At 32.9% G+C, this 12,769-nt stretch overlaps 1 protein-coding gene across 2 annotated transcripts; it reads left to right on the top strand.

The window, feature by feature from the left end:
* The first annotated feature begins 3,058 nt into the window (after nucleotides 1-3,058).
* LOC11413910 (autophagy-related protein 18g) lies at nucleotides 3,059-8,815 on the top strand. Of its 2 annotated transcripts, none has more exons than XM_013613781.3 (9): nucleotides 3,059-3,476; nucleotides 3,684-4,118; nucleotides 4,227-4,631; nucleotides 4,738-4,983; nucleotides 5,506-6,339; nucleotides 6,415-6,572; nucleotides 7,343-7,479; nucleotides 7,700-8,224; nucleotides 8,355-8,815. In XM_013613781.3, exons 1-8 carry the CDS (start codon nucleotides 3,309-3,311, stop codon nucleotides 8,221-8,223), a joined length of 2,907 nt encoding a protein of 968 aa, XP_013469235.1. In that variant the 5' UTR covers nucleotides 3,059-3,308; the 3' UTR covers nucleotide 8,224; nucleotides 8,355-8,815. The 2 variants fall into 2 exon arrangements, with proteins under 2 accessions (XP_013469235.1, XP_003591572.2); XM_003591524.4 differs by having other exon boundaries at nucleotides 3,060-3,476; nucleotides 7,346-7,479.
* Nucleotides 8,816-12,769: the final 3,954 nt, after the last annotated feature.

The following is a 12,769-nucleotide window of genomic DNA, read 5'->3' as shown; positions in this document are numbered from 1 at the left end:
AAAGAAAGCTAACTGTAATTTAAGAAACACGAGAGATAAGTGAATTATGTGTCATTTTCTATGAGAAAATACCCATTTATCATCCATAATAATACGATTTACATTTTGTTAGGACACTTCTAAGGGTTTTACTTTTCGGTTCACCTCTTTCATTGGGTTTAGATGAGATAATTTTTTTAGATAATAAGAAAAAAGTTTACATAGATGACTAAGAGTTACGTACAACAATGTCATGTTTTCTAGTTTCATAAATGTCGTGTTTATGATGATTAGTTTTGCTATTTAAAAAGGTCTAACGACATTGAACCATTGAATCATTGAATCAACTTCATGATAAACAAAGTATGTAATATAAAAGTTTATCAAATAAATAAATTTTAATTAGGATTAGTCTCTTACCAAAAGATTCAACAAAATAATTAAATGTTATGATTGCTTCAACAAAACATTAAATTCAAAATCAATTTAAGACTAGAATAAAACCCGCGCATTATGTTTTTCGTATTTTGTAATAGTTTATAAGAATTAAGATCATCACAAGAATGTTTAGAATTGGATGTGGAATTACAGAGGAAGAGTAAAAGAAAGTTGAGAAATACATAATCAAAACTAAAATTTATTCACGGTCCACGCACAAAAGATATTCTTACAAGCATAATATTGTCAATTTATGTATCGTTGAATTTCAATTGTTTGTGTATTATTAATATAATGCTGAATTGATATAATGTTATTGAACTTTGAATGATGATGTTTTGATGTTGATTATGAGCAATATTTGTTGTTGGATAAATTATTGCTTATTGAATGGTGTTTCTTACTAACATACATTGTTTAGAAAAGCCGTTTTGTGGTCTGGTTATGCAGTCTAGTTCCCCAAACTTGGTTTTTCTCAATAATTGATGCTCAATTTCTGTTGTTGAAAACAACAATTAACTATCATTCAAAAGCAAACAAATAATTAATTGCCGTCATGAGAAAAATATCAGTTCAGAGCTTGAGAGTAAATTATGGGTGCCTAAAGAGCAATTTTCCAATTATTATTAGGCTATACGTTTACGAGTTCGACATGACCCATGTGAGATAAAGTGTCAGTCTGACCCATCTCATTTTTGTTTTTCACCTCCCCTAATTTTTTACGCCATTCTAATGTATTAGTTCTCCCAAGCGTAAATAATTTTAGGCTTAATACATCCCTCGATCCCTTAACTTATTTTATTTTCTCAGTTTGATCCCTTAACTATTAAGTGTGTCAATTTGGTCCCATAAGTCTTCCTCTGTTTATTAATGTGGTCCTCTCTGTTAGTTTTTTAATGTATAAAATTATTGATATGATTTTAACCATTTGATTGCATGTCCATTGTATTTAACGGTGAACCTTCACCACCTAATTTTTTCACTTTTCATCATCTTCTCTCTTCTACCTTCTCAAATCATCATCAACCTTTTTCCAGATTTTTCTTATCCTTCCTCACGACAACACAAAAACAATATAACAACAACACATTCTCTTCTCTCTTCTCTCTTCTCCCTTCCTGCATCATCATTCTCTTTTCTCCCTTCCTGCAACAACACAGCAACATCCCCATATCAATACCCCTTTTTCACAAATAGCCAGCAACACCCCCAAATCAATACCATCACAAATGCCCATAATCAAATCTAACTCCTTATCCTCTCCTCTCTCTCAACGTTGGTTATGTGTGTCCGTGGATCAAAACTATGGAGGCTGCGTTTCCGTGTTTGGAAGAGATTAAATGAAATCCAAAAAGTTTCCATTGCATTCCTTTTCAATTTCAATTTCTGGAAACATCACAATCTTTTTATACAACTGCACTTTTTGCTGCAATTTTTGCAGTTCCCTTTTATACAAACCACACTTTTTGGAAACCTCACAATCTTCTCTCTTACTTCTTGTGAAGGTTTCACTATTGATGGTCTTGATTCGATTGCTGCGTTCCTTTTCAATTTCACTACTGATGGTTTTTGTTGTTGATGATGTTTGTTGTTGTTATGGTTAACAGTGTTTAATTGATTAATTGATTTTGGGAGAAAAAAAAATGTTGTTTGTGAGATTTGATTCTGATTGTTTGTATAAAAATTGTGAGGTTATTATGTTGAATATTTTAAATGAAAAATTGAATGAGAAGTTAAAGAAGAATGAGATGAGGTTGCTAGAAATTTGTGAATAGGTATTTTATTGTGTTTTTTATCATGGTTTTTCCAGGGTTAATATGTGTTTTTGATGAATGTTTGAAGTTGTTGATGAATATGAAGAAGAGGAGTATGGAAGAAGATGAATAAAATGTACAAAAAATTAGGTGTTGATGGTGCACCATTAGATAGAATAGACCTGCATAATCAAATGGTCCTCTTTTTAAAAAAAATAATCAAACGGTTTAAATAAAAATGATTAATATGATCTATAGTGGACAACTCTTAAAGTTACTTCACCTTAGACATTTAAGATTAAAAACTAACAGAAAGGACCACATTAGTAAACGGATGAAGATTTATGGGACCAAATTGACACACTTAAAAGTTAAGGGATCAAACTGAGAAAATAAAATAAGTTAAGGGATCGTGGGATGTATTAAGCCATAATTTTACATTAACATTAAATATTAATTTATGTGTGTCTAAATAACATAACTTTTTTCAACTACCTCATTAATACATGATTTTTTAGCAGTTCCTTAGACCGACGCGGCTTATATCAATAAAAAAATACACATTAGTAATTTATATTTTTATTTTGATGTTAATCTCTTGGCTTTAGGGAAAAATGTCTTAGTAACTTGAAGTTCATCCGAGAATTTATATTTTTATTAGAAATTAAACTCAGATTCTTTCAAACAATTCGTTTATATGAAGTTTATTAATCATTTGAACTCAATCAATTAGTTTACGTATAATTAAATTTCTATGGTTTCGTTTACTTCCCATATTTCATGTCTTCATTTGAAATTAGATATAGCATTTTTCAACAATTTTGAATATGTTCGCAACATAAAAATAAATATAAAAATGGAATTACATAAAAAGAAAGTAAATTGAAAAAATAAAGAAGAAGTGAAGAAGCAGTCACATTCATCATCACAACAATAGCAACAAACAACAACGATGGACAACGATAACTTCTCATCTTCGATTCTTCTTCTTCTTCTTCTTCTTCTTCCTTCTTAACAACGTTTCGTTCTTTTCAATTTCCAACCTCAAAAGTCAAATAAATCTTCTACGATCATGCTTTTTCTTTTCGCTCTTCTTCAAGATTATTAAACAATAATCTCTTCCTTAATCAAAGAACGATGAAGAAAGGGAAAGGTAAAAACAACGGTTTATTACCTAGTTCCTTCAGAATCATCTCTTCTTGTCTCAAAACTGTTTCCACCAATGCCTGCACCGTCGCTTCCACCGTCCGCTCCGCCGGCGCCTCCGTCGCTTCTTCCATTACCTCCGATGATCACAAAGACCAGGTCTTTCATTAATCTTCATTTCCATTCATTTATTTCATGCGGTTATAAACATTATTTCAATTTCAGTTAGTTAGTTAGTTAGTTAGTTATTGCTTTATATGGTTAATTCATTAATTACTATTGGGGTATTCATTTTATTGTAATTATTGTTATTAATGGTAATGATATAGTAAATTTTATATTTTGATTTTTGATTTTATTGGGTAGGTTACTTGGGCTGGTTTTGATAAACTAGAGCTTGTTGATCAGAAAATTTTCAAGCGTGTTCTTTTACTTGGTTATTTGAATGGATTTCAAGTACTTGATGTGGAAGATGGTTCTGGGTTTAGTGAGCTGGTTTCCAAGCGCGACGGTCCGGTTTCATTTTTGCAGATACAGCCTTTTCCTGTTGGTTTAGGGTCTGATGATCAAGAGGGGTTTGGAAAGTCGCATCCTTTATTGTTGGTTGTTGCCGGGGATGATGGACAAAAAAGAGAGGGTGATAAGGTGGAGACTCAATCTGGGAATGGTGGTAATTTGGCAACGGCTGTTCGGTTTTATTCGTTGAAGTCTCATTCTTATGTTCATGTTCTGAGGTTTCGATCTGTGGTTTGTATGATCAGGTGTTGTTCGAAGGTTGTTGCTGTTGGTCTTGCCACACAAGTATGCTGCAGTTATTTCAGAGCCTTTTAGAATTTTGAATTATAAAATTAGAGCATTTTCTTGTCTATACCGTGATTTATTTACTTTCTCGGTAAATTTTTTTCACAGATATACTGTTTTGATGCATTGACTCTTGAGAATAAGTTCAGTGTTCTCACCTATCCTGTTCCTCAGTTATCGGGACAAGGAACAATAGGAGTAAATGTGGGTTATGGTCCAATGGCTGTGGGTCCTAGGTGGCTAGCATATGCATCCAATAACCCACTGCCTTCAAATGTCAGATGCATAAGCCCACAGAACCTGAGTCCTTCTCCAGGAGTTAGTCCATCAACATCTCCAAGCAGTGGTAACTTGGTGGCTCGTTATGCAATGGAATCCAGTAAGCATTTGGCTTCTGGTATATACAAATACTGTCAAGAGTTTCTTCCGGATGGTTCTAGTTCTCCAGTACCATCAAATTCTGGATGGAAAGTTAGCAGAGTAACTGGAAATGATGTGGACAATGCAGGAATGGTTGGTATTATTTCATCATGGCTCAGTTTATTGATCTGGACGTTTTTACACTTCAGAGTAGAATATTAATCTCTGATTTGTTCTTGGTTCATGTGCTTGGTTGCAGGTAATTGTTAAGGATTTTGTTTCCAGAGATGTTATCTCACAATTTAAAGCTCACTCTAGTCCTATATCTGCTCTATGTTTTGACCCTAGTGGGACACTTCTGGTCACCGCATCAGTCTATGGAAACAGTATTAATATCTTCCGGATAATGCCGTCTTGTGCACGCAAGGGTTCAGGGGTTCCAAGTTGTGACTGGAGCGCTACTCATGTGCATCTTTTTAGACTTCACCGTGGAATAACACCAGCTGTTAGTATATCTTAGTTGCAACATTGTTTTTTTCTTTTTTATGGATAAATTACACTCCCCTTGAGAGAATCTTGAACTACTGTTTCCTGTCTTAATTTAAAATCTACACTCGTTATTTTAACATAAACAAACCTTTGATAATGGTGAACAGCTATGAAAAAGCCTTCCATCAAAATTTCTCATTTCTTTACAACTTTCAATGTCACTTACAACTAGTTTTGAACACTTTGTTATTTATTTTAGGATTTTAAAAGATAAAATGAAGTTTTAAACATCTATTTTAAAGGCTTTGGAACTGTACCCAAAATATTTATTTTACATTTTATTGTTTTGTAGTTGATAGCAGGGGTTTAAAACTTATCAGGGGAGGGATGTAGATTCTAAAATAAATGAGAAGGAAATGTAATTTAAGCTTCTTTCATGGGGAGGGTAGTATAAATTTCTCTTGCTTTGTTTTGAATTTGTTATTCCATCTGTGGCCTGCATTCATAATTTTCATCATCGTGTTTTCTTATTTGACAGATGATCCAGGACATTTGTTTTAGTCATTTCAGCCAGTGGGTTGCAATTGTCTCTTCCAAGGGCACTTGCCATCTTTTTGTTTTGTCGCCTTTTGGAGGCGATACTGGTTTCCAAATTATCAGTTCCAAGGGGGAAGAGCCCTCCTTACTTCCTGTTCTGTCTCTGCCTTGGTGGTCTACTTCGTCTCTCATTTCTCATCAGCAGTCTTTGCCTCCCCCAGCACCTGTTGTCCTTTCTGTTGTTAGCCGAATAAAGTATAGCAGTTTTGGATGGCTTAATACCATTCAAAATTCTACTACAAATGTATCAGGAAAAGTGTTTGTGCCATCTGGGGCTATTGCTGCAATATTTCATAATTCCATGTCTCACTCGCCACCACTTGTTAAGTCAAAGATGAAATCCTTAGAACACCTGTTGGTATATACACCATCGGGTCATATAGTTCAACACGAGCTTCTTCCATCTGTTGGTCCAGAACCAAATGAAATTGGTTCGAGAACACAGTCAGCTTCAACCCTGCATATGCAGGAGGATGAGTTCAGAGTGAAAGTTGAGCCTATTCAATGGTGGGACGTATGCAGAAGGTTAGAATGGCCAGAAAAAGGGGATTCTTGCGGCAATACCTTTGACAGACAAGATGGTATCAATAGAGTTCAAGAGAGAATGTATTCTGGTGATGGCTATGGATTTAATTTTGTAAATATAAGCGACGGTGTTGGGGAAAAGGCAGCAAAGCCCTCTACAAGAAAGCCCCATGAGATGTCTCACTGGTATATATCTAACGCGGAGGTGCAACTAAATTTTGGAAGGATTCCAATATGGGAAAATTCGAAGGTATTTATTTGTGCAAAGTTTTGATTTTCATATATGATACTTGGCATTGGTTGCTAACTTATTTTGTTTCTTCAGATTTGCTTCTACTCGATGAATTCTGGCAGAACTGTTTCTAGTGCCGGTGGTGAGTCTGAAATTGAAAAAATCTCGGCTAACGAAGTTGAAATAAGACGGAAGGAGTTGTTGCCTGTCTTTGACCATTTCCATAGCATCAGACCGAGCTGGAATGAGAGGTGGTGACTTGTTCTTTTTTTCTTTTTAGTAGACTGGCCATCTTGGCATGTCAATCATGTTGTGCTATTTTCATGCGAGTTTACGACAACATTTAGATTATTAAAATTGATTGACTATGATTCGTGATGCAATCAAAACAGACTTTTGGCAAAGACATTAAGAAACAATATGATGATCATTTAGAGACATTTTTGGAAAGAACTTTTGTTACGAAGGATAATTCCTACAGGGTAGAACAATATGATGCCATTTGATTTGATCATCATTAAGAAACAATATGCTGGCCTTAGTTTTGTGTGATTAAAAATTATTGGTTTTCAACTTCGTTGTTGGCATATGCACCCTAACTGGCTTGCTCTATCATGTCGTAGATGAACAGGTTTCTGTATTCCGCAGCTTAAATCATGCTTTCTGTGTTCCCCTTCGAAGAGAGAAACCATCTATTCTTTTCAATTTTTCTGTAGTGTTATTTCAAATCTTGAACGGAATTTGACTTGCACACTTTTAGCAAAATTAGACTGACAAAGAAATACATTAGTATTATCAAATGTTGCAATTGTCTCTGCATGGTCATTATTTGTGTTCATCCATATTTTAGCATTTTCTGCTTTAAAGGAATTTGTGGGGAACTATTACCTCAACGAGTTAGGTATAATGTCTTACAAATTTCATAGCTTATCACTTTGAGACATTTCTTGTGGTCTTGGTTTATCTGCGATCATCAGTAGTCCTTTATTTCACCATATGCTTACTTGGCTGTTTGACTCAGAAGCCTTCCAGAGGGAAAATATTTGCGGCCCGTATCTCCTGCTCTTGATGGGGCTGAAGACAAGCAAACTGCCGACATGACTGTTATTTGTCACTCAAAACCAGCATCACTGAGCTCCACTGAAAGCTCTGATGGAGGTAAGAAACTGGTATTGTAACTTTCAAGGAGCAAATTCAAATTTAATCATTTAAAACCCATCTTATACAAGAACATGATGTATATTTCCGTTCTAGATCATTGTAAGCAATTTCCTTTTTTTATCACAAACCTCCTGTTTGAATTATTTTTTAAAAAATATGTTATTTGAATCTCCTCTAATAATCTATGCATATATTGGATGTTTGTAAATTAATTCAGGTTCATCAAGAAGGACTGAAAATTTGCTTGACCTGGATCAAGTTTCTTCTTGTTGTCAAATTCTTGGTGAGATCTACCTGGAAAGAATGGAGGCGACCAATGCCGAGCCTTCTCAGCAAAACAAGATTGTGTTAGAAAATTTGTTGCAATCTGGAAACATGAAGCACGTGGATTCTCCATATGACCATTGTCTCAATGGCAGTCCATTACTGCAAGGGAAAAAGTCCATTACTGCAAGGGATGGTATAGAAGGTGTTGGGATTAGCGACAGCTCAACATTGTTCCCGAACCATGATTTAGATAAGATCAATTTTTTGGATGCGGCCTCTGAAATTCAAAATGCATCTATCGAGCATTCTTTCCCAGATGACCACTGCAAGACACTTGTGCATGATGAAAGTAATGTGTTAACTGAAGAAGTAACTGATGATGTTGACAGCAGCAGCAGCAGCCATGAAAGAGAGCAACCAGAAGATGGGGAGGATGACGAAATGCTTGGTGGCCTTTTTGCCTTTTCGGAGTAAGGTAAAAACAATATATAGCCTATAGTTGCAGCTGCATCTTTTTTCTTTGGGGGGTGGGGAGGGTGTGTTTCATGTGTATCATCAATTTATCAACTTTCAACAATGAACTTATGAATTTTATTCTTCTTTAGGTTGATTACCATAAATGAAGTTGAAGAAGTCTCGGAATCAAAAGAATCATCTTATTTTCTCTTACCGCTGAAGTCTCAGTAAGAAAATGCAAAGCAATGTCCACATTTGTGAATAAGAAATAGCACGAGCAACTATCATGCTGATCTGTTGCTCAATTGTGTGACCTCCCTCTCTGTCCCTCAGCCCTGTACATTGCTGGAGATGGGCATCCAAATATTCTTGATGGCTTTACCAACGTTGGGAGTTATCAGTATATGTGTGGGTTTGCAATCAGTCCTAAGCTTAACTTTTATCAAGCTTGCATGTAAATATGAATTGAACATGGATTTCATTCAATGTATATATTTTTTTTATTAATTCTGGAATTTGGCTATGAGAATAAATGTACCATTTTTCTCCTCAAAGGGAAAATGTTGAAAAGCAGGTTTTAAGAGGTCATTTAATGGTGCTTCTTTGTTTATTTTTTAACTCTTCAATTTATTCTCTCCTTGGTAGGAGACTACTTTCTTTGTGTTTTTATATCAGGAATAGCATTGACCCTTATACAAGGGAAAGAAGGGTTGAGCCTAGCAAAAGAGGTTACTCTCATACAACATGACAAACTAATATTTAAATTTAGTTAATAGGGACCCACATTAGTGTTCAACGGTGTCTCAATGAGATTTTCTCTAATCTATATGAACCTCTGAAAAACATGACCGATTTATCAATTCAATTTATGATATTGTAGACGTGTGAAATTAACTGAGTGTAAAATATTTTTAAAAGATATTTAATGGTTAGTAACTTTTTTTTACAATCAAGCAAGATGAAAGTAAATGTTTAAATTTTAGAATTAAATGAAACAAGTTGAAAATGAATTTTTGGTTGAGGTTTGTAACTCAACGCATTAAAGAGACTTATGATTTGTCTTCCAACACACTGAAGCAATAAATTCATGTGAGGATAATAATAGTAATTTGGAATAGAGTATATTAAATGAAATAGAACGACTTATTCATGTTTTTTTACTCATAAGTGATGTTAAAAGTATTTGACAAAGTCATTCATGTGACAATTTAATAAATCTTTTTACAAAAACACGACTAAGTAAAACTTTTGAAAAGTTATGAATACGAATTAAGTTAAAAGTATTTAACATTGAGATTTATTATAGTCTTGGAGATGATTGTCTGTAAGAAGAGGAGAAGTAAATGTTACTTACTCTTTTTCCCATCACAAATATTTTGTTTCGTGGTTTTTTTTCAATGACTATTGACTCATTTCGTATACTTACCAAAAATAAATGTGTGCATCCTCACTTAGTCGAGATTCAAACATTATTTTTCTACATTGCAAGAGATTAGTTCATTCCATTTTACTAATTTATTTTTGTTATAAGGGAAAACTAAATTGTCCTTATTTCATAACATATATTATATTTCATTTACTCAAAAACACTTAGATGAGATGGTATGAGATTTAACCAGAGGTTTTGAGTTTCAATTCAATCTTTAGAGTGTATCAATGTTAAATCTTATGAGAATTTTTTTTTGGCATCTATTGTTGTTCCATCCCAACTCCGAAGACCCGATTGACACCTTATAATTGAATATCTTTTAAAAGGAAATTAACACTTTATATCGGGTACATGTTTAATTTTTATTTTTTTTGTCAAGTAGCTTAGTGGATAGACCTCATACAATTTAATTATGGAGAAGTAGAGTGTTCGGGATTCGAACCCCGAACCTTACATATAATATGCAATATCCCTGCCAACTGAACTGTACATATTAATTATTAATAAATGGCAATAACCAAAAATTATGAAACATTACTTGCCTAGGGTCAATGATGAGTGAACTTCACGGTTAAACGATTGAAATATTAATACTAACTTGAACTTCACAGTTAAACGATTGAAATATTCAATTATAGTTTAGTTTGAAGTTCCTTTTTTGTTATTTTGTTACAATTTGGTATTAAAAATACGTAGCCAAAAATAATATCAATATAGAGTTATATTAGTGTTAGAAAAATATAGAAATATTAGCAACAAAAATACAGAAATAATAACAACAACTTATTATAAATATATTTTTCTTCAAAATAAAAAAACGTATTATAAATCTTAATTGTCAATTTCATTCTTTTCTTTCTTATATTGTAAAAAAAAATAAAAAAAAATCTTCTTATAAAGCATCATTTTACGGAATTGGATCCCCTCCTGCGTTTCCCCTACTGCTGCCTCTTCTGTGCAATTTTAAGCCATCAGATTCATCCAAGGGTTAAATGACAAAATTGAAAAAAGGGGCAATTTAAGAGGAGAGAGAATCTTAATTCATCTTCTCCAATTTTCCAAGGATTTTTCAACCCTCCCTGCTTGGTTCCGTGCAAGTTGCAACCTCTTTTGAGTTTACTTTTGTTAATCATTTTATATCGTTCCACCATTATCATCATTTAAGCTTCGTTTTCTGTTGGTATATTTTCAATCTATTCAGTTAGTTTTTGCCCCTCAACCCTCAAACATTATATCTATGTTCTATTGATGATGTTCAGCCATTGAAGAATTTGTTATATAAATTTAGTGAATAATGGTTAAATTTAAAATAACATGTAAAAACTGGTAGCATTGAACTCAATGAAAAAATAACTTCTAAGTTTTACAAGGAGCTTTTAAGTTTTTACTCGTATATCTTCTTCAAAAAAAAAAAAAAGTTTTACTCATATATCTAAAAAATAACTGTTAAGAGAGTTGTGTAAAAAAAAAAACTGTTAAGAGAGCTCTCTTTCTTTTTCCATCTATTAAGAGAGCTTCTAAGCATCTCCGAATGAAAAATCCATCCAATAATAATACTCTATCCGTCTCGAATTGTATGACGTTTTGGACATTTCACATATGTTAAGAAACGTAATTAATATTATGTGGAAAAGAAATATTATGAGTTATTTTACAAAATTATCCTTAATAAATGATATGAGAAAGATAAATGAAGAAATTGAAAGAAGAGAGTAATAAATACTTAAGGATATAATAGAAAAAGTAACATTAATATTTCATTGGTATTGTAAAGTGACATATAATTTGGGATAATTTTTTTTCTTAAAGTGACATATAATTTGGGACGGAGGGAGTATAAATCAAGACATAGAGAAAATATTATGTATACTTTTTTTTTTTAAGAAGAAATATTATGTATACTATAAAATCCAATAATCTATATGTACTCTTGTCAAAAAAAAAAATCTATATGTTCTATTGCCAAATCTATCTTTCCTTAGTCCTTACTCGAAAAAAAAAAATCTACCTGTCTTAACAAGTTAATAAAAATATTAGTCAAAAAGAATCTATCCCTCCTAACAAGTTAATCAAAATTAGTCAAAAAAACATCTATCTCTCTTACAAGTTAATCAAAATTAGTCAAAAAAATCTATCTATCCTACCAAGGTAATCAAAATTTGTCAAAAATATCATTATTCAAAAAAATTTAGGGTAAATTAGTCTCATAAATTCATAATTAAAAAATATATCTCTCCTAAAGTTATTTTGGGTTCAATTAACCGAAATAATCTATAAAAAAAAAATTAATTAAGAAATTGCATATAAAAAAGAGTGAAGATTCATTTGATTCTCTCAATTTAGTCTTTGACAAAAAGTTATTACTATTACATTAGGATAAATTAGTCATTAATTTATTATAATAGAGATAATAATTTTTTATTATTTTTTTGTTCAAAAGAGACTAATTTATTTTGGGTAGAAAAGAGGGTAGAAGCCCAAGAAGAAAACTACAAATCTATATTCCGAGGCATGGAAGTGCAGGATCTGTCATCAAAGAGATTATTTTGAAGCTCCCTCGGAGGAGTCTCCATTACATGGAAATCAAAAGTGTTCAAAGTTAAATTGAAGTCAACTAACCAATCAGCTGCTCTATTGCCTTCACGCCAGTATGGTTAATTCGCACATGTCAATTCATGTTTTTAAACTCACAGATACGCTGAATCAAGGTAGGAGCACTCCCATTAATATTAATATTGCAATTTCCTATTATCATGTCATCATGTTGACCAACACCTTGGAATCACTTTCATCTTGAAGGTGAGTAATCCCCCGTCTCCAAGCTAGCTCCAAACCCACATACATGACCCACATCTCTGCATGAAACGCATCACAAACTCCAATTTTACGAGCATGATCAAACAAATGTCATTGGTATCGCGAAGAAGGCCATCACATCTGAAAAGGTTAATTGAACTTTTATGCGTATCATCACAGTTGAGCTTGATCCAACCATCTTGAAGCCATTCCATCCAATGAAAACAATATCCTTTTGATGAGACCATCCCGATCACATGTGTTTATCACGGTATAAAAATATCAATAATTAGGTTGGATATTATTTTTGTCATGATTAAATTGGACCCATAGAAAAAC

This window comes from Medicago truncatula, chromosome 1 (assembly GCF_003473485.1).
Source record: "Medicago truncatula cultivar Jemalong A17 chromosome 1, MtrunA17r5.0-ANR, whole genome shotgun sequence".
In the NCBI taxonomy this organism is placed as follows: Eukaryota; Viridiplantae; Streptophyta; class Magnoliopsida; order Fabales; family Fabaceae; genus Medicago; species Medicago truncatula.
Note: the sequence above shows the minus strand (reverse complement) of the source record. Positions and strands in the feature narration are given on the sequence as shown.